Here is a 23,639-nt window from a genome sequence, read left to right as displayed (position 1 = left end):
AATAAAAAACACAGTACTGCCCCTCCCCAACCTGTTTCCATCCACTTCTTTTCAATGGGCTGCAAAGAGGCTAATGCGTTTTTTCATTGCTTTACAAAAAAAAAAAGAAACTAAAAATGCACCTGTTTTGAAATATCTTTGGTTGTGAAGAGACACACAGGCATAGTGTGGGAACTACCATAACTCTTCCTACAGAAAGACCGTTTTAAAACTGCAGTTAGCAGGCTATGGCCAGCATATAAAAAGCAGCCAACTGCAGCAGATAGCTCGACTAATTACAAGTTTAAATCTGCTCATTACAATCTATAAAGAACCAAATGGCAAAAGGCTAAACTATTCTGCACCCTATGCACTTAAATACTACAACTACATTCAGCAGGTGTTAATATTCTTCAATTTTTCAAGTCTTTATGTTAACATAAAAATAAACAAATCTAGGTAACACTATAACTGTAACAATACGTTTTACTATTTTTGATAACATTTTGGTTTAAAAACTTGGTGTAAACACTGTGAAACTGGTATTTTTTACACCATGTTATAATACTATAGCCCTATTCCAATGCAGGCGCTTTCAGCCATTAACCGGGAATTTCAACTTCCCAGGTTTACATTTTCCTAGAAAAAAGGTCCTGGTATAGAGGTAACACTTCAGATCACCCCAAGATTGTTAAGGGGCAGGGTTATGTGCTGAGCAAAGATGATTGGCGGACTCTTTCTTGCCGTAATCTGACTTCCGCCCACTCGCCATATTTAAGACCTGCTTTTGTTGTTTTGTACTTCGTATTTAAGTGTACTTTTTGTGAGTGACAATGGACATAGAAGAGGACATACAACAGGGGGACGGACAATGAGGTTCAGGCTCTTTTGAATGTTTTTTCTGCTGAATCTCTACAGCAGGACTTTGAGTCGGCGACCTGGAATGATAGGGTGTATGCCGAAATTGCAGCCAAAAACAAATTTATTACTACCACCTGCAGGTAGTTGCTGCAGGTTTCTTCACAACGTTCCCATGTGTTATTAGGTTGATTTAAAAACATTTTCTGCTGTGTTTCAAAGCAATGCAAACAGAAAGCACACATATCATCCAGGATTTCTTTTACCCAGGTAAAAGAAAATCCCAGGTATTTAAATCCTGGGGGTTTCGGTGGAAAATGGGCTTAGGAAAATCTCCTCAGGGTTCATGCCTAACCTGTGGCAAAACAATTCACTTATGGCTATACTGATTTTTCAGAATTGCACAAATAGAAACTTCAGCCTGTTTATTAGGAGATGTTCAGAGCCTGGTAGAACACTAAATGGTGAGAGAAATAACAGTTGTTTACAAGTATGACTGCAACAAGGCACACTCACACAACTTCCAGACATGTTGCCAGTTGCATGAATACAGACACTGCTGTAGAAAATTTACTTTTCTCAAGGGTCTAGTCAACCAAATTACTTCAGCTATAAAAAGGCTAACTTAAGTGAATGTCAAGATTTTAATTGTAGACTTTTACCACACTAGTGGCAATTTTAATGTGAACAATGAAGTGTAAAACTGCCTCTCTGTAACAAATCCTTCAATTTTTCAAGATCACATCTCCCTCGTCTCCGTTACGTTTGGCTTTTTGCTCTGCCTTTATGAATGTTAAACCCTGACAGCTATAGGGCTTTTAGATTTCTGGCATGATTGGACAGAGTGTCTTGCAAACTATATATGCGATACTATAAACTGCTCTTTAGTCTTCCTGCTCTCCTATCCTCTTTCATGTTGAACTATTTTTGCCTTCTGATTCTTCCTTCATTTTTGGGCAGCTGCAGACTGAGCCAACCCTCCTTACTAACACACAGGCAGGGATACAAACACATGGGGAGCAGATAGCTACCTCTCCTCTCGGTTATAATTATAGATGTGTTGGAGGACAATAAGTGACATCATTGTTTAGTTCTCTTATTACTCTGATGTTAAGTTTAACTCACAAGCAGTAAACCTGTATAAAAACATGCAGGAAATAAGAAATTTTGTGGTGGATGTTTGATTTGACATTTAAAGACTTTGAGAACGAGGTGCTCAGAAGTCCCCCAAGTCAAAACTCATGTCTAATGACAGAAATTACAATTCTCAACAGTTGCATGCCATCTTGTGTGCCTATAAATCTACAATGGTGCGACTAATTTAAATCCTATATTGCTGTGTGCATGCTGTGCATAGAGACTATAGTGAATTATCTTGCAATTAAGATAGAATGTTTACCTTCAGAAGTATAAATATGCATTTATGTTTAAAGGAAAAAATGGGAAATAAAGGTTCAAATTCTCAATGAATCCAATGGTGCGTTCCATTTGTACTGGAAGTCGCAATTTCCGACCTTCGAGTAGGACATTTCAACTTCAACGCCCCCAAAAGTTGGAATGACAAGTCAGAAAGTCGAGGCAACATGACCATACCCGACTTCCGTATTCAAGATGGTTGCTACTCACATCAATAGTAGTAAAACTTTCTTACTTTGACTGTTTTTATCAGTTCTTTATTACGAATACAACATTTAGTCAGTTATACATGTACTACTTTTTAGTGTAAGTAAGATGAGATGTTTTTTATATGCACGAAATACAGCCTAGAACTGTGTTTATCATTGCTATTGTTGTAAGACTGCTGCTAGAGTTGCTAGCAATACAAACGAAAACAAGCAGGAAACTGGAAAGCTGTAACTTGGAGATGACAAGAGGCAGGGCTTTTATTTTGAAGGATCTGAACGGTCTTTGTCTATAGGAGAAGCAGTTTAGCAACCTGATTGAATCAAACAAGGACTGTTCAACAAAAACTGGAGTCTGAAACGTCGAGTTCAAGTTTAGAGTCTCAGATGTGACTTGTGTCCCCATCTCTCCCTTCAGATGACAGTTTATTGAGTGAACATATACTAAATTCATTGTTTAGTGGGCTATTAATGACATTAACCACTACTCTCAGCTATGCTCATTGGCCACTTTACTATGTACACAATTGTTAATACAAACACATGGCAGCAACTCAATGCATTTAGGCCTCCAGGAGTGGTGAAGAAGACTTACTAAAGAAAGGGGATTTCAGTCATTTTGAACGGGGTAGGGTTGTCAGAGCTAGACAGGATGGTCTGAGTATTTCACAAACAACTGATCCGCTTGGATTTTCCATGCACAACAATCTCTCGCACAACCATTTCATTCAACCAAGGTATGTGAAATACCATCTCTCAACACACAACAAGGCAAACCTTTCAAGCAGATGGGCTTTAACAGCAAAAGACCATAGTGGTAGAGAAATAATTTGACCTAAACTTGAAATCATGGACTATCCTGCCTCATATCAAACGTTCAGACTGTAATGGTTTCTTGGCCCGCTTTGGGGACTTTAGGATTGATATAAAAGCTAAAGCCTACCCGAGTATTGTTGCTGACCATGCCTGTCCCTTCACGTCCACAATATACCCATCTAAAGACAACTTCCACATCCCAAAGCTCAAATAATCTAGAACAGGTTTCTTGAACATGACTGAGGTCACTGTGCTCCAATGGCTTCCACAGTCAACAGATCTCAACGGAACAGATGCCCCTTTGGGTTGTAGTGGAACAGGAGATTCATTTCGTGAATGTTCAGTTGACAAATCTGCAGCAACATTTTAAAGTCATCAGGTCAATAAAGACCCAACATCTCTTGGGAGTGTTCTGACAGCTTATTAAATGTATAAAATAAAGAATTAGAATAGTTCTGATGACGAAAAGGAGGTCGAACCTGTTCCAATTTTTCTCTTGAAATCTTCCCATAACCACTTGCTCTTCCTGGAACAAATAAACAATACGATAAGCTGAAAAAAACTTACCATGACACCTAAAAGGTTTTTAACATTTCAGTTTTTGGATTTTGGACAATGTCAAAGGAGTTCTGATTAACGCCGGCAAGGCTTCTCCTAAGTAAAGCTCTATCAGCTCTCTGATACTGCACACAAGTAAATAAGGACCCAAGACGTGCAGCTACAAAACCTGCTTCACACATTGGTCAAAGTCTTTGTTCCCCTTTTTGTCACAGATTTCTGATATTTGCTTAATGACTCCTACTTAGAGTGCAACAGAGCAAAGCCCTTTGCTTTAAACCTGAAAACCTCAGCTACTGTATTGGAAGCACGTTGCACAGGGTGCAGCCCTTTTATGTCCATTGTGTACCGTGTGGAGACACCATTAGTCTTGTGTTTAGATCCTGCTCAACAATTTAAAACACCCTCCACATACACACACACCGATTCAGTACAATTACCAACGAGGAGTTCTTAGCTGAAACCAAGCATTTGCACTAGATCAAAATGCACACACGTACAAGGCAGTCAAGAAAATCCAAGCTGGTACTTGTTATGTTTTGACTCTGGTCTCTTTATCACTGACCTTTGCTTACCTGACTTTGAAGCAAATTCACACTGATGAAAACAGATGGAGTTTTACACCGAGCAGTTCAACGGTGTGCTACACTTATTTTACCAGCAAGAGACATCCATTATATCAGCAAAAATAAATTCAAAAGAGACTATAGGTTGTTCGTTTCCAATCTAGGAAATAATATTTCCCTAAATATTATTTTACTAAACGTGATGACTAATTAACCACCATTAAGACCGATTTATCCAGAAAGGTTTGGTTCTTATTCAAAATAATATTTCCTTAAATATTATTTTACTAGGGCTGCATGTTGGTGCATTTGGTAGCACAGTTGCCTTGCAACAAGAAGGTCCTGGGTTCAACTCCCAGCTGGGGGTCTTTCTGCATGGAGTTTGCATGTTCTCCCTGTGTATGTGTGGGTTCTCACTGGGTACTCCGGGTTCCTCCCACAGTCCAAAGACATGCCTGTTAGGTTAATTGGTAACTCTAAATTGCCCGTAGGTGTATAAATGAGTGTGTGCATGGTTGTTTGTGTGTTGCCCTGCGATGGACTGGTGACCTGTCCAGGGTGTACCCTGCCTCTCGCCCATAGACTGCTGGAGATAGGCACCAGCTCCCCCGCAACCCACTATGGAATAAGCGGTAGAAAATGACTGACTGACTGAGACTATAGGTCATCATTATGCTGTATTGTTTGCTTTCAATCAGTAAAAAACAAAATGAAATCCAGAGCTCCTCAGATTTAGAAAGACAAATCTCTTATCATTTGTAATAAAAAGATCAGTGGTATGTACTTTAATTTTTACTTTGGCTGTTACTACATAAACATTACCCATTTAAATATGGAAACTTCTTTTCCAACTTCACAAACCAATGAAGCTAATCAGCTACAATTAAAAGCTGTTTATTCAAACTGCTTCTGCAAATGCAACTCAACCCAGCGTTAACAATTTAACCACCATTCCCCATCTTTCAAACAATTACCTAAAAATGAACCAAATTAACCACTATAGAATCAAAGTATTCATTGACCTGAATTATACTACCAAATATACAGTATATTTATTATACAGCATATTTGTCTACATATGCAATGAGTCACATTTACTGCTGTGCTTTTTGAAACATTTCAGTAAGCCTGGTTACATAACCTACTAGATGCAATATGCAAGAGAAGTAAAATGAGCATGAAATAATAATAGCTTTGTGATGCTGCAAAGCTCAGAGTCAGCACATCTGTGCTCACTGAGCTTATTATTTGAAACATTTCAAAAAACACAACCTGCCCCTCCCGTATAGCAGGCTAGTAAATGTGATGCAAACCAGAGGGGATTAGAAAGTGTATATAGTCTAAATCAGGAGTGTCAAAACTCCAGCCCTTGAGCGCCAGTGTTCTGCAATTTTTAGTCCTTGGTACAAGACACCTGAATAAAATGGTTAATTTACCTCCTCAGTATGCAGCCAGGTTCTGGCGGGGTCCTGCTAATGACCCAATTACTCGATTCAGGTGTGTTGAAGCAGAGCCACATCTAAAAGTTGCAGGAGACCAGCCCTCGAGGACTGGAGTTTGACATATGTGCTCTAAATAATGACTGATAAAACAGAAGTTGGTCAGCTTGAGATAACCACAAACTCCACAGCGGCTTTAAACTACCACTGTCTTGTAGCTGCTCAGGGGCAACCTGGACAACAAGACTATAAAGCACTTTCATAAGGAATGTCCAGATCAAGATCTTTTCTCCTAGATGCTTTCCAGTTTTTCTGGACTGTAACGGATATTTTCACAGGACAGTATTTTGTTAGAGATATCTGAGACATTAAGCTACAACCTTCAATAAACCCGTGTCTTGATCCTGCTGATGAAGTTTTCTTGTGGAGCACTTTGCTGAAGGACTAGGCCAATACTAAAGTGCTTACTCTCTGGTTTGATATGGTTTGTTTATAACTGGGCTGGTGACAAATTTCAATGCAGGCAACATTTACAGTAGAAGTTGGTCTTCTGCTTTGTAAAGTCCGCTTTAGGGATGCAACGATACCAGCATTGGGTATCTGTGAGATGTGAGGGTACTCATACTTGTATTTAACAAAAGTGTTCGGATACTACCAGACCTGATATCAGTGTGACAGGAGCTGCATTTTTCTAGTAGTAGATATCAGTCTGAAGATGCATAGTCCAGCCCAGTAAGCGGTAGTAACACAGAATAAAACAGAGACGATACAAAGATGAAGAAGAACCGACAGCATTTAAATGCAATGTGATGTTCTTCCCTATCTTAAGTGTTGAATGGTAGAGAAGGAGCGATGTGATGAGATCCCTAGCAGCCATCACATCACTGACACAACGTTGCCCAAACTACACGACTTTGTGACGAGGCACATCCACCTCCTGTTCCTTGGTGTTTTGGCCCTTTGCTTTTATACTTGGACAAGAAGTGTTAGCCCACCGTTCCTCGTCATTTCCACTGTGGCCGGATGAAGATTTTACTGTGTGGAGCATCATCCTGCATTCAAAAGAGTTTCGGGGTTCGCACACAAGCCAATCAAGGGCGAGTTAAATTTAAGGGCAGTATGTAAATGGCAGGTATGGTAAGGCTGGTCAGAAAGAAAAGATGATGTTAACATTTAATAATTTGCTACATTAAATGTGTAATTCTATATATGTAAAATACACAAAAATTGTAGTGTCAGTAAAATGGGATGGAAAATAAAACATTTTCAATGAATTAATTCAAGAACTGTATTGGTATTCATCGGTACTCATGTCGGTACTCCGTATCAGCAAGTACTAAAGCGTGGGTCCTTGTACTTAGTTTGAAAACATGTGTTGGTGCTACCTTAGCGCTTTGCTTTAATAGTCATAAAACTAAATGACTAGTTTTCAGCTACCGTCTGCACAGCTCTTTGTTTGACTGGCAGCTGTTTGCAGGTCATATGCTACAGACAGGAAGCTGCAGCTGCTAATAAAGCCTTTCTTTCTTTGTAAAAAGTAAAAACCGCTAAGGTTGTTAGGGAAAACCCAAATTCATTAGGTTGACAAAGTATTGTGCACAGCCTACAGTACCGTTTTTTGAGCCATGCACAAGAAAATAGGCTGTAATTTGTAAAATTTCGAGACACAAACCGCAGCAGGACGTCTTGCTGAGGGTGCGGCTGAGAACGAAAAAAATCACAGTCAGAAAAACTAACAACACGTATTGGTGGTGAAGTTTAGTCAGGGACACTTATAGATACTTCTAAAAACACCATGATTTGGAGCCTGAGCAAATACTCTGGATCGGATCATCTCTGATCTTTACTTTCAGATTAATATAATCCTTAACACACACACACTAATACCCAAAAAAATTATGAAGACTCGTTTCAAATTTACTGCCAAGTTCAATTTTTAGATTTAAACTTAGGTAATGTTTCTCATCTGAAGCATCCCAGTTAAATCCCAAAACATGACGTTTTAGAGTAATAAGCTACAAACCACAAGTGACAATACCTAAACAGTTATTTTATCATCATCTCAACCGGTTTATGCTGAATTATAAATTCAATTAACAATGCCAGGGTTTATAAGATATTTTAAAAGCCAAGTTAAATGTATATTTCTTTGAAAACTCCTTACAAAAAAAAAAAAAAAAAAACTGCCAAATTAAGATAGTGTTTAATGACAAAACATAAGTGAAAACTGGGTCGTTTTATTTCCCACTAGCAGGCTCAGAAATCCCAACACACCAGCAATGATAAGCCTTCCAGTAATTAAACCCTCCATCCGGCCAGCACTATTTAAAGGAACTTCTTTCCTACAGAGCCGTCACTGAATTTCCTCAGATCCTCAGTCAAAACTGAATGAGTTTTGGCTAAAAGATAAGAAGTCCTAATTAAAAGCCCAAAACAGGGGGAAGCAAAAACAAAAAGTGGCACTTTAGCCAAAATCTGAGATAAAAAGGGACTTCTGTAACACCAGCTACACGTGGCTACAAAGTATCCTTCCTGGGAGCTGCCTTCATACAGTCCATACAATCAGGCATAAAGCTGCCAGTACAAGTTCATTTTATTCAACCTGACAAGCGTAATGAAGCACTTCTCTAAAAGCTCTCCAGAGCTACCACCAACATGGAACAGCCTCAGATACCCAGATAACATGGAAAAAGCTGCTGCATCGTGCAGCTTTGTATGTATGCTCTACACACACACACACACACACACACACACACACACACACACACGTCGGCTTATATGCATGTTGATTTGTGTCACTGTTCAATTGTTACCCCACTTTCTCATCAAAAGAATTTTGCAGACTGCTGCTCTAATGCAAGAGTTCAGTCTTCAAACAGAAATATTCGAAACGTCTAAGCAAAATGCGCAGGTTTTCCAAGCCGTCTTCTTCAATGTCGTTTTTTGCTTTATGTGACCAAATTTGACATGAACTGAAGCCACCCATTAGAGCCACTAATTGAAATGAAAACCATAGACTAGTTAATGTGTAACGCTACAGCCACTGTTTGACATTTCTTCTGAACCATCACACCATAGAGGGGTAATAAAACTGAAATGAATTGTCAAAATTTGCATAGATGCATTTTGTTGTTGTTTTTCCACAGCTGCTGATGGAATAAGAGGAACAAGTCAAGAACCTCAAAAACATCAGTTGTTAAGTAGGTCAAACTGTTGAGGACACCTTGTTGACTGTTGTCAATGTAATTAGGCATTATTTGGATTTTGTTTATACAGGCCCAACCTATATAAGCAATATTATAAAATATTATATAAAAGCAATATTGAAATTCATGTGTTTGCACAAACGTCTTCCAACAGGCCTGTAAATGTGACTCTTTTACACAAACATTTGCTCTACAAAAGAAAATGACAATGCATAATTAAACTTTTTGTTGTTGACAATCTAGTTTATGTTTCCAATAGCACCTGTTCTAGCTTTATCATAATGCTGTTAAAAAAAGTACCTTAACGGCCTAATATTGTATTTTGGAGTCCAAACACAGTTAAAACCTTCAAGGTATGAAATATAAATAAATAAGAATCAGCTTTTCCATTATTATTTGTTTTAATCACATTAGTACTTTCAAAAAACACACTTATTAAACACAAAGAGAGCATTTTTACCAATGCCCATAAAACCAGACATGCACTTCCATATATATATATATATATATGTGTATATATATATATATATATATATATATATATATATATAGAGTAAACACTTTTCCGGCAAAGGTCCCCCTTTGCCGGAAAAAGGGGTTTTTGGGAGAGCTGCAACTTATTTCCCTCCATGACAGAGCCATGTAGTTTATTTAATTCAGTATATTCCTATCTACATGCGACAGTAGAGTGCAGTATATTGCATTACATCTTCCTACACCTTGACTTCATTACTTGACCCTTTAAAACGCAGTACTTTCCATGGGTTTCTCTCTTGTCACCCTATTCTGCTTTAAAAGGCCTTTTTCTGCAGATAATGTGACGCTGTGATTAAAGCATAATTATATGACCTAAGATCAGAAAACTTCCCTGGCTTACTTTAAATATGACCTTACTGGCGTCAAGATAATAACAAAAAGCTGTTTACTTACACAGTGAGGTCTTAATCAGGCAATATAAACATACACCTGTACACCTACCTTCTAATGCAGCTAAAATAAATAACCTCCACACGAGCAGTAGCATAGTAACAGCACTGAATTAGTTCAAAGAAACTCATATTGGGAAACAACTAAATGCAACTTAATGTTAGAAAAGACCACATAAGTCTGTTTTTTATGTGTGTATAAACCCCCCTTATATATGAAGGAAGTAGGAGGTAATCTCCCCCATAGGCCTTGATACAGTACAGCTATAACAGCCATACCAATGTAGCAAACTCCCAAAGTAATTTTGAGAGAGGCCGCTCACTTTAGCAAGATGGTGTCACGCTCAGTCTCAATTTGCTGTGAATGCAGTGCGTATGTGGATAACCCCCCCAACTCCCTTTGGTGTGTGTGTGTGAGAGAAATCAATTCAGCTTCTGTTTGCACTCTTGCTGTCATAATTGGGAAACACTGCATAGCACTTCCTTGTTCTAAGCGCTATGCAACTGGGTGTGAGCGCCACATATGAGCCACCGGCGTAAACATGCTTCTGTAACCATCACTGGGCGGCAGCTTAGAAAAACGAATGGATGTGTCATCAGGTCCCCTCGCATCATTTTGCTATTCTGGATCTAACGTTTGGGAAACAGGTTAAACAAGAAAAAGACGTGTGAAAAGCCTCAGGTTGAACTATTTGGGGGTTGATTTTCCAATTCTTTTTGGTTCATTCTGATGAACGACCCAGTGACAACCCAATTTCAGTTTACGAGCAGTATTAAAAATCTGCTGGTAGCTCTGTTATTGAAAATCGAAATCTTAGTCCCATGTAATCAAAGCAAACACTTCTAGTTAAAGGTCCAAGTCAAGCAAACTATACGTTTACATTAAATGAGTGTGATGGTAGAACAGAAGAGAGACAAAGCTTCAGTTACATTTATTTTGTATTTTGCACCACCATGGAAATAGTCAAAAACAATTCATTTCTTAAAATTGTATCTTTTTTGGATCAAATCAATGCGATCCATTTAAAGATCTGACTTTTTGTTTCTTATTTTTCAGTCTGAGATCAACCCTATAGCAATAAAAAGGAATTTCCTTCAAAGCTTTTGAAAGGAAATTAAAGGTCAGCTAGAGGCGACTGTCACCGTGAGAAGATGTTCTCATCTTGCCTCATTTTTAAAGACTCAACAGAGGTGTGAAGTTCAGAATCAAACTGCTAATCAGCTGTGCTTTCAAAGGCATTCTCATAGATTAATGCAGATGGAAATTGAGCTGCATAAGCACAACACTATTTTCAAGCTTTAGGGTTCGGTAACAACAACTCACTGCAAAGCTTTATGGGCTACTTTATGAAGAGCTTTTTATCTGCCATTTTTACCCTAATAGACATTTCTTCTATCGGCTACGTTGACGTGTCAAAGCTTGAATTGCATAGGTATCAATTTTGTCTGTTTTCAACTTTAAGCGTTTAATTTTGGTTCACTGTTGAGATTTATCTGGTTACAAAAAAAAAAAATGTCATTTGAAGGTCATTTTATTAATTCTCTTTTTTAAACTATTGAGTCAAAATATCTTCTGAACCAGTTTGATTGCTAAATCTGCAGTTGGAAACACAACATGCATATTTATAGTACATGACACCTAATGTTGGACTGATTGAACAAGGCAACAGGATTCACCTGAAGCAAGAGGAAAAGTCTATTGTTTATCCTCCTGCATGACGTCGAGCTTTTCAAATCAATACTCTACCGTTGGCTGCCGCACCTACAGCTCAGCTAAACCAGAAAGGCCTGTTTCACCCTTGCACTCCGGGATACAACCCAACACAGCTCTAAACTCCACAGGACTGGTAGTGTACAACTCCGATTCCCAGGAACTCTAGGCGTATGACGATGAAAACGAAGCTCTGATCTGATTAATAATTACCTGAGCGTGTCTGTGTGTAAGGGGAAATAATGAGTAACCCCTCTGTGTGTGTGTGTGTGTGTGTGTGTGTGTGTGTGTGTAGCAGGATCCCTGGTAAGCTTTGCTTTTCATCTCATCTGACAAGTGACAGGTCTGTCAAGGTTAAAGGCCTAATTTATTGCTTTCTGGGAGTGAAAACAAGGTGTATGCAACTCGAAGCAAAAGATTGCTTATAGATTAATCATAACAGACAAAAACACAAAGCGCCTAATTATTAACGTCTTCACCAAATCGCTTGTGACATTATGTGTTAGAAATTCAGAAACTCTCATGTATATAGAGTTTCTTGCTCATACGTTTGCTGCAAATCTCCACCAGTCTTACACTCCCCAAGGTGTCAGGTGAAAAACATCAACCCGCGCCTAGCTATACTCAAATTACCAACTCTGTTTGCTTTGTCTTTGTTGCTGCGGTGCTTAGCAGCATTTTTAATCTGCAAGCCACAGTGGGACAGGTATAATAGGTCAAAGTTAAACACAAACTAAAGCTGAGAAACAAGACAACAATGCAGTCGGCACAACATTATTAAATTTATTCAGAAGCTAAATAGATTGCCACGCTAGCTCACAGGTGGTACAGGGGTCTCTAGACTACACAGCAGGAGGTGTTACTAATCTCATACATTAGAAATCCACAAATACAGCACCATCGCCTCTAACCTAATTAGCAGCAAGTATTTTCAAACTGTTTTGTGCTGAAGTGTAAAAAGAGGTTAATCGGTTGAACCTTACATCGGACACCACCATCTAAAAGAAAAACAAAAGGTTGATGGCAAATTACATAAAAAGCAGATAATGTGACATCAGAGAAGGGAAGGGTTTGGGTTTTAACAATTGCAATACTACATTATATGACGATTTGGCACAAAACAATAAGATTACATGAAAAGTTGCAAAACCAGAAGACTTGACGATAGTCAAAAGGTATTCACACCCCTTGAACTTTCAAAACCAGTCATAGTGTCATATAATAACATGGCCAAATAGGTACAACATCAAATGACTTCCCTGTGAGCAAAAGTTCCAATAACACAGGGCATGTATGACTGAAAATATTAACCATAAGCAGCATACAGGTATCCTATTTCAGGCCAGTTCCTGTTCAAATACAGGCCAACTGCCAGTATGACAATGTGGGATTTCAAGTTATAGTTATAGTTAATGTTATCTTATGAGACTTTCCTAAAAACAAACAAATGGTCTTTGGTTTAAGTTACAAAAGACCTAACAAGAAAATCCCTGTATGTGAAGTTATTCTTGGAAATATACAGGCTATTAGACAGTTAGCAAACCTTTATGTAAAAAAAAATGCCCAGAAATTTCTCAAGCAAAAAAGAAAAAAAGATTTTCATCCTTCTAGGAAGAGAAATTAATAAAATGTAAGCCAATTATTATTTAGTCCTTTACAAGCTATTTTACATTAAATGTATTCATATCATTTCAGGCATTCCTATATTACAACTAGGACGGTCACCATATGACATTTCACTAAAACCTCATTCATACAAGAAATTATGAGGATTAACAAATTTAACCTTCATAAAAAAATAGTAATATTTGTATGACTCCCATAACCCCTACAAAGAAGTGCTGGTATTTATCCCAAACGAGTACAAAACGGGGTTAAGATTCATGATCTGGACATGTAACTATTTATTGGTACAAGAAACAATGTAAAAATTCTGACGTTTGACAGTTTAAAACTAATCTGAAGTTTCAGAAAGTATGTAAATGATGTCAAATGCACAACAGAAGCAGGTGGTGTTTGTAAACTTGGCGACTAAGGTACATCGTCATGCATGGTGGTGGTGTCATTTCTAAATTAGGCATGGGTTAATATGAGACTCTCATGGTATGATAACCTTGAGTAAAAAGATATTTGTGCATAAATTTGAAACAAAACGTATAATGTGATTTATTTGCTTTAGTTTAAAAAACAGAAAAGCCACAAGTATTCCCATTGCTGCTAAAGATAATGTAACATACCGATCATTAAAGTTACAGTGATGATATATAATTTAATTATTGGTATTTTGATACATATAGAACAAACACCCACTGTTATAGTGAGTGAATGTATAATTAGTCATAACTGATTTATTTACTTTGTATTGACCTTACCATACAGATTCCATGTTATTTTTGCTGACATTTTTTAGGTGCATCTGTGTGTTTTCCATTTGTTAATTGCTGCAGATAGGATAAAGGATTTTTCAATTTTTCCTGTAGTTTTCAAGGTCTTATTGTCCTGTATAAAGTTTTATCATTCTACTCTAGCTAATTATTTGAACTAATCAGCTAAGGCAGGGCTTTTCTCAAACTGTGGGACACGACTTCCATAAAGGTCGCCAGGGTTCATTAGGGGGAAAAAATAAACTGGAAGAAGTAACTGCTGACAGTTAGCCAACTTCAGCTAGCCCATGCCTGAGACAAAATAGATTGATTTTTAGTACCTAAAGCTACAGTGAATGAGGAGACTGAGTTTGGGCCTAGCAAAGAAAGAAGGAAGTATAACCATGATTACTTAAAAGTTTGAATATTCATGGAGTAGACCTGAAGACGCTCCAATGCCACTATGTGGTGTCTGCCAGGAGGTACTAGCTAACAACGCTATGAGACCATGTAGACTCTGGTGTCATATTGAGACAAGCCCCCAAGTTTGGTGACCAAGTCCTGGGAGTTCTTTCACAGGAGGCTAACTAACTCGCCCACACTGAAAATACCTGAGCTGAGTTATAGCTTGCAGAAGAATGCAGTAGGTTGTCAAACAGACAAACAGCAGTTGGGTAGTATTGGGTGACGCACTTTAATCTCCACTACATGACTGTGTCATTTATGTGTAACCATAAATATTTCCAAACAGTCTAGTTTGAGGGGTGTAATGTAGCCATCTTTCAGCCAGCTGCTTGGCAGTGAGCAGCAACAAGTGGGTAAGGAGGATAGTGGCCCTACTATGTGATTCATAAAGCTGAATAAAGCTTGTAAAAACACCTTCTTCTTTGAATCACTTGTGTAATAAAATACCACCTTATAAGAAATGTTTAAATGTCTTAAAGAGAATATTTGAGACTGTAAAGATGATGAAGAAAATATGGTGCAAGCTCTTTCTGGGCTTTGCATTCACCCAAGTTGATGAGGTTTTGTCTGCGTCTGCACACACTTGTATACAGATAAGCGCACAACACAAATACATGGAAGCAGGTGGAATCAGACAATTGCATGTTAAGAAACTGGGTATTACAAGTTCTCCTTGGATGGCTGTAATTTGTGCATTACATTATTTTCCTTAAAAATAGCATTAAAATTACGGTCATAATAAAACTGCATAGGTAGCATTTTTGTATCTGGCTTACATTAGGTCACAGAGTACTTTTACATCATCAAATTAGGTGTTCTATTATTGTGCTTGATTTTCTCTGCTTTATTTCCTTTGGGAATTGAGTCTTGAATAAACAACACTTGAGTTAAACTAATAAAAACATTTAAAAAGTAATTTCCTTCCCCACATTTTGCATTTTCTCAACAACACTTCTACGTGTCACTGCACACTAAATAATGGCTCACCTCCATCAAACTTCAATAAGAGAAGGATCCAGTTTGTTCAGCTACCAAAACAATGACACCAAAAGGACAAAACTAATAAGATCGACCAGAATTTCTAGATGTATCTGTGTAGATATTGTAAGACAGGAAATCAGTCGGTCATGCCTAGGGAAGGGGACACAGAGTGCAGACCTAACACTGGCAACAATGTTCTGAAGACATTTTATACTGTAACAATCACCTCAGTGAAACAGGTTTTGTGATAAAGTAAATCAAATAAAACCCCTACAGCTTTGTATTTAAAACAAATCCTTTGTGCTTTGTGTTTCAGGTCATGAAAGGGTTCCTTTTCAACAGGTTCCTCAAACAGACTGCCAGTATTAGCCTCGCAGAATGAACCAACATGTCGGATCAAAGCCACTTAACATATCTGCCATTTAACACCATTAAAGACATGTCACAAGGCACTTCTCCATATTCGACAGCTCTCTTATATGCCTGGCAACCGCTGATGACAACGAGACAGTAGGCTGTCTTTGCAGATTGCTTTTATTCCACGAGCTCCCCCACCTCCACCCTGGACTCATAACCATTAACGCACAGATTAGGTGGCAGTAATGTGTAAAAAGAGGCCTGAACAGCTCAAACGCAGGGTAAATTAAGTCACTGCCGCATGTGCTGTGCCATTAGGTCTTGTATCCGGAGACGTGACACCGAAAGCTTTCTATACACGGACGTTAAAAACAGACCGTTTCTGTGGGAGTACACATCTGCGAACTTTCACCCACAAACCCAGTTGAGAAGAGGCAGTGATCAAAAACCTTTTCTTCTGAATGGTAACTTCTCACCAGTTTAGATGTGATTGGGTTAATGAATAAATGACTTCAATAGGATGAAAGTCACATGTTTCAAGGGGAGAGCGGAGGCGGGGGTTTCAGACTGCAATCATTACCCCAGGCCTAAAAATGGGATGACCACAGCAACAGGGAATATATCTTCCTCTTCTACTGTTTTCATATCGTTTATGAAGCTCCACTAGGGAGAAAGAATTGCTATGTGGCAGGGAAAGACGAAAAGGAGAGCATAAATGTAATGCCCTCATCGTCCTAATGAGGGGTTGGAACTACTCTAGATGGACGGTTATCTGTCTTCATCCGGCCAGAACCCACTCTCACTTGGTTCAGACAAGAAAAATGCAACATTAATGGCTTCATCTCTCTGTTAAAAGCACTGGCATTTAACATTAAGATAGATATTTAATACACATCTTCATGACTGTTTCTATTTTAATGTCGTCAGTTCTTTGTCAGCCACGTGCCTGAAAGGAAAAGCTGCTGAGCACCAGCGAGACTTAACAGCAAATATTTAAAACTTTTTCTTTTCTGTTCGTTTGGCTGAGGTTCACTGAAAAACAAATAGTACGCTGCAACGGTAAATTATGCTCAGGAAAACTATCAAGTAATGAATAATCCTGAACGATGTTGTTTGTTTAAGAATACAATCATCTCATCTTCATCTTTATCTTTATTGGTCATTGCACATGTACATTACAACGAAATTTGTCCTCTGCACTTAACCCATCCCTTACAGGGAGCAGTGGGCTGCCATTGTGCAGCGCCCGGGGAGCATTCTGAGGCTAAGGGCCTTTGCTCAGGGACCCAGAGTGGCAATCTGTGGGATACGAACCTGGCTCCTTGTGTCCCCTCTGGAACACAAACCTCCTGTTCTAACCACTAGGCCACGTACTGGATTCGTCAACAAAGCTAATTGCTATAAAGCTGTGATATCAAAATGGCACAAGGTTCAGTCTTATTATACTGCCATTAGAATCAAGTGTAGGAAAGGCACCATAATGTTTAAACATTAAACTGATTTAGCTGTTCTCAAATTAATGACAGCAATGAATATACAAAGGAGCCCATAAAGCAGAGATGTGGACTTGGAATAAGAAACACTCAGCACATCTTTCCAAGTGCGACTCATAAGGCTTATGAAGACCATGCATGCAGCGCTCACCTACATCAAGGTATACCCAAGGTGTCTAAAATGTTCTAGTTTCAAAACCGCCAAAAATGTCTGTCATATGTTCATACCATTTTACACCATTTCAATGAAAGCTGTAAGGAACTGCAGAAATCTGATTTATGATATAAAAAAAAAAAACGTACAAAATTACCAAAAGCAGATTAGGTCATATTTTTAACAAAAGTTACAAGACGTGACCTGAAAGATCTCAACATTGACATGCAATGCAACAAAATAACTTCCATCTTCAGCTGTTCAACGTTCAGAGTGAACACCTAATACAAGTTATGTTTTCTTAGATTTAATATATGGAGTCTTTGATGTTATTAGTCAAATTAATGATTCTTCTTAAATACTCAGAGCTCTTCACTAGGAAATAAGATATTTGTATGAATTAAGATTTTTTTTTTTTTTAAAACAAAGCATTTATCTGTTTAGAGGGAAGAAACATTTTAGGGCTGAAACAATCGGATTTATCTTGATTAATCAAGTATTGAAATGTTCGTCAAGTAATTTAGTAATAGATAATCGTTAACTGTATACAGACTCTAAAATATGCCCTTTGCTGGAAGAACAACCCATTCAGAAAAGTAATTAGGCCAAAACTGAACAAAAAATATTTACATGTAAGATAAAAAACCTTTGAATGTAAATATGTTCTATGCAGAACTACTCAAGTAGTATATAGCTTTAGCTTCATCTGGTTCAAATTCTGTAAAAAATCTCATATTAAGCAACATTTTGCTGTCCGACTACAAATTGATTAATCAAAAAAAAAAAAAAAAGTCGACAGATTAATCGATTAGCAAAATAATTGTTAGATGCAAACATTTCTCTACATTTTTCAGTTCATAACACCAGTGATACATACAGTCTGGAGCTTGAGTTTAGTTGAAGAGTCCCATCAGACATCGCTTCGTATTACTGCGGCTACAATTCGTCCAAGGCTAAATCTTTTAAAAACCGTTTGTGCTGGCCACAGTTTTGGGGTGTTTTCCAAAATTAAGGTATAAAATTCAATTTGCTTTTGTGCATTTGTTTCTTACCGTTACATTATGTCCATTCTGTAACAGTACACGACTGCTATAGCTCATTAATCTGTACGTTAAGTGTTTTATTCTGGTTTTGGGCTCCAATAAAGGTACAGCCAAATGTGGATGTGCTTAATGCTTGGGCTGCGTGGGGTTCATGCCATCACCTACATGTGGTCAACATGCTTTTCCTTTTACAGTACCTTGGAGGCAATGATCTGTACTGTTTAATGTGGCAACAGGCTCAGGTTGACTCATGGAGCGAGATCAGGGTATCAACTGATAACGCTTGACATCATCCTGCTTTTACACAAAGCAAAGACATAAAACCTTTGAACCCTCAAATGTCCACCACCACGAAGCCTTCCTTTCGCCTGAAAAGAGCCCGTCAGAAGCCCACACACCTGAGGTCTGCCTTTTCAGAGTAGAAAGTAGAAAACAGAGGGGTGATTCAATCTTGTGACCAAATGAAAACAATTACACTGACTTGTATTATTTTTTTTCCATGTCTCGTGTCAGTACTGGTGAGTGCAAGTAAATACAATTTTGTTTGGATGTTTTTAATGAAGTTTATTTTATGCTTTGTTAATGTTCTTTTGCCCTAATCAACAACACAAACTGCATAACAGCCTGGGCTGGTACTGTTGTCCACAAGAAGCCATAATATTTCCAACGTTCCTGAGAACCTTCTACCGTTCCTGGGACAAAAAATAAGACCTGTTTTGTAGCCGTCTACAGCTGTCCCAGCAGTACAACTTGCAGTTTATAGTTAAAAATAGATGCATTTTTACTCAAGCAAGAGTCAACATCAAACAAAAAGATAACTAGTTTAAGATCATAGCAAACACTGAATATTTAGAAGTTCCAGCTTTGATCCAACCTGCTGGTGACAGGGATTAAACGTATAAAAATAAGGTTTATTATAGTTTTAAAAATGACTTTTTTTTTCTTTTTTTTTTACAGTGGTCAGGCCTTTAATATGCAACTGCAAAAGCCATGATAAACGACACTGGAGGTAAACAAATGGGACATCGAGTAATACTTCTGCACCGTTTTCCAGATGAGTACATGGTCTGAAAATCACAGGGCTTTTCCTTGTCACCTAAATAACACCGGTCTATGAAACATCTAATTCATTTCCAATTATTTATACAACTCACAACACATGACAACTTAAAGCGTTTTACAAGACAAAATAAAAAACAGTGTTATTTTTTTATTTTGCTTTTTAGCTTTGAGCTGCACGGCTTAACAGCCCTTAATTCATACAACAAAACAATTTGTTTTCTATTCTTCAAATCCTTTGCAGAGCACAAAGTGATTATTCCAGCCTATTTAGAAACCTCTTAGCTTAAGAAGAGATAATGGAGCATTGTTTGACATCATGTGATGATGTGTATTGTTACAGTGTTTATAATCACTTCCTGCACCTGTATAAACCATGAAATGACAGTTGTGCTTCTACTCAACCTCAATGGGTCACTTGAAACCCAACAGTACAAAATATTTTTATACATTTGTACCAATTTAATATATAGTAAATCAAACCTGACATTCAGCTGGAAGCTTGTATCTGCATCATAATCGCTAAAAGCTCGTTCCTATTGTTAAGGATCCATCGTCAAAACAAACAAGCACTTCCTGGTGGGAAATATTTAGTTTTCCTGAGTCAACATTGCCCTGTGCAAACAATACGCAAACTGATTTCTTTAGCGTGAATTTCTGTACCAGGGTATTGCCATTCTGAATAAAATAATTAGAGTCCCTGTATATCTAAAAGCTGATGTTCTAGCCTTAATTCACACTAAGGTTGTGCATGGGATCCTCATGTAACGGTAACCTGGAGTAAAATATGATTTTTAACACAAATATTGAAGATAAAAATGTATAACTGCTTTTATTTTAACCTGAAAAGCAACATATACTCCTACTGCTTCAGAGAAAATATGGTCTATATATTTTCTAACAATGATTGAATTTGCTATCCATTTATTCGTTGTTAGTTTGACAAACACGAGCACAATCCAGAACAAAGACCCACCGCTAAATTTCTAAAAGGTAGCACAGCGTTTAATTATACTTCCTAAAACCAGAGTAAACTCCGGTCATTCCAACACATTCCTCAAATGTAAATAAAAGTATTTTAAACCACATGAACGGTATGAAATTTAAGTGGTTATATAAATGCAATTTTCTTTTAAGCCTTGATCTTTGACCTTGATACTAGCAACCAACCCATGCCTACTCCACACAACACAGGTAAATGACACCAGCTACAGATCCACAGTGAAACAAACTATGTGGTTTTTGAGCATCTGCTCGATCATGTTGAACTTAATATATTAATATCTGCCAGTCTGTGGCTGCCATTGATGCTTTTTTATTTGCTTATTTCAGGGTGCAAGTTCCAGAATTTCCACCGGAAACGTCAGCATGCCCACAATACCAGTCATGATCCATTTCTTTCCACTTCTATTGACAACACTCGTGACTTTTTGTTGAAGTTTCAACTAAACAGTGTTTGATCTTCCAGAAAACATGATTTTTTTTTTTTTTTAAATAGTCAGTATCTATACACCAACAATAAATAGAGTTTAACGTGAGCACCCACTTTATTATTCCAGCAATCAAAAACAGAAAAATGCATGCATCTAATTCTCAGAACTTGATTATAATGTTTCATTTGAAAAAGAAATGCAAGTTTAATGTATTTTTGTTTCACATTAGAATAATCTGTCACTGTTTTTAATAGTGAAAATATATTGAACAGTAAATAAAAGGTTAAACATTCAAAAACTATTTGTTAAACATTTCATGGCAATATAAAAATAAAATCTGAAATTGACACATTGTTTTGGTATTTCTGGGTTGCAGCTAAACATAGACCTGTCCTCACATCAAGGTATAGCAGTGTTCTGCAAAGTTGTGGTTTTAAAACCACAAATATATCTTCCCACAGCATCCGTACCACTTAAAGACCTTGTAATGAGATTCTAGAGATGTTTCAGAGTGGGCAGACCTCCCTGGAGCATAGCCAAATGTAGTCCTGCCCCTCTCGACCTTGTTGCTGAACACTTATGGTCAGCTGGCTGAAAAAAGGCAACTTTTTTTTCTGAAAGTGAAAAAAGGACCAGTACTTTCTGGTTGAACATCTTTATGGCTACTAAAAACATACATATGCTTAGTTGAAAACCCATAACACCGAAGGTAACACTGACTATAGCTGAGGAGCTACGAGCTGGCTGGCAAGTTGCAAAGAACATACAATTATGTCATAATGTTACGGTTATATGATCATTCAAGGTTATAATACCAGCCCATGTTTAGTCACAGGTTTTTGGTTTGGGTGTAAAATAAGGGACACAAATTGCCTCAAAACTCCAGCTTTTAAAAAGCGTAGCAGTCTTATTTCTAACCAACACATACAATATTGGTACGGTCCGAAAGTTATTCTAGTCCCTTTCAAATGGATTCTTTAGAAGTTTTTCAACAATACCTACTGATATATGTTTCTGATCATCTGCACTGTCCAGCAAATTGCGATCACGTTGAATTGTCTTTGTTCCAATAGGTCGAAGTGGCAGAGAGTCAAATAGGAAGGAGATACAGACTAAACAGAAACCTAAATTTGCTCTGCTGTGCTACAAGGAGTGGGGAATCCAGTGTAATTGCGTAGGCAAGCTAGTGAATCATTGTTGTGTGGCAAAAGACAACAAAGAGAGACGAAAGAACGGAGAAAACCGAGGACCAAACACGGCTTATCAGTACTCCCGCTGTGGAAACGTATCTATGACATTATTCGGGAGAATCGCCTTACCTGCCCTGTTGAAATTTCAATGACTTGCCCCTGTGAGGGCCTTGTTGACATTTTATCCCAAACACTCGGAGAAAACCGTGAAGAAAGGCCGATCGATCAGCGTCTCTTGCTCATTTAAAACCCCTTGTAGCTAATGGTGGAGGGAAACTTCCAACAGATGTCCCCCGTTGAATCAACAAGTTGAATCCCACATCAGCGGCTAGATAGGGGAGTTAGCCAGCGAGCTAGCGACTAGCTTGTAGCAACTTCGTGCCCCATGTTTGTCAGGAGGCAACAACGTAGGGAAAAGCAGGTGTCCTCAGGTTGCTGCTTGGTTTAAAAGCATTCAAGTCCAAATAAGCATTTAGAGACAGAGAGCCAAAAAAAGTGTGCAGAGTAGTCACCGGGACGTTTCTGGGACAGCTAGCTTGTTGTGCTAGCTTGGAGGAAAAAAGTTGAGCAACGGCTGAGCTGAAGGCGATAAGGCAGCTTAATTCTTGGTGGAAAAAAAATAAATATTTTATCCAATGTTATCTTCACAACGCTCCTCCACGCCGTTTCAATTCTCCTCTTGTGCCAGCAGATGTTACATTGAAGCTTAGAAATTAGGTCCGAGGTCCAAAAACTTTCAGGCCAAAGTTATTCCCGACTCTGACAGGACAAGTCAAAATATCCCACTTCGGAGATTCCTGGAAGGAGAGATACGAAAGGTAAAACTTTGTAAAACAGTAACATTGCCAGGTGAGAAACCCCGAATTGAATTTGTTGCGTTGGCTAACTGTTAGCCAAAATCGCTATTTCGAACGTCTCTTTCAGGGCAAACCTTAGCTAGTTAGCTTCTATCGCCCAGCGACAGATCGCAGTGGTGCTGACTGCCAAAAGGGCGTCCCGCATAAAGAGGAAAAAAAAAAAAAAAAAAATCAAAAATCCACGCAGATTACCGGCGCTCTTTCTTTCTCGCGTTGCGTGATACGAATAAGGTCGGTCACCAAGTGCTGCACTGCAGTGTGGCGATATAGCAGCAGCTCGTCCTGTCGGTGCGCCGACTGAAGGAAGAGTTAATCATCAAGTTGTTGAATCCATTACGGGCAAAGTGGGGCTTTCTTCTTTAGGAGGTGTGTGTGTTACAGGAGGTGGGGGGGGGGAGAAAGGCGAGGAGCTGCGCCCCGAATGCGGTCTATCCTGCCCTGATACCGGAACAAGCCAATAACAGCAACATGGCTGCTTGCACCACGACTGAGAGAGAGGAAGATTGGCGAGAGGGAGGGAGTTCTGTGTTCTGTGTTCGGCTTTGCTCGATTTTTTTTCCGAA

General features: G+C 38.4%; 1 protein-coding gene across 12 annotated transcripts in view; it reads right to left on the bottom strand.

The window, feature by feature from the left end:
- Positions 1 to 23,639, bottom strand: part of mark2b (MAP/microtubule affinity-regulating kinase 2b) — a 64,832-nt gene extending 41,193 nt beyond the window's left edge. For 3 of the 12 annotated variants that reach the window (XM_047386428.1, XM_047386425.1, XM_047386429.1), the window contains exon 1: positions 22,349 to 23,639. In XM_047386428.1, coding sequence (XP_047242384.1) covers positions 22,349 to 22,399 — 51 coding nt within the window. In that variant the 5' untranslated portion in view covers positions 22,400 to 23,639. The remainder of the gene's footprint in view (positions 1 to 22,348) is intronic. The other 9 variants (XM_047386419.1, XM_047386423.1, XM_047386424.1 and 6 more) reach the window with 6 other exon arrangements.

This window comes from Girardinichthys multiradiatus, chromosome 14 (assembly GCF_021462225.1).
Source record: "Girardinichthys multiradiatus isolate DD_20200921_A chromosome 14, DD_fGirMul_XY1, whole genome shotgun sequence".
Lineage (NCBI taxonomy): Eukaryota > Metazoa > Chordata > Actinopteri > Cyprinodontiformes > Goodeidae > Girardinichthys > Girardinichthys multiradiatus.
This window is presented reverse-complemented; position numbering and strand designations above follow the sequence as displayed.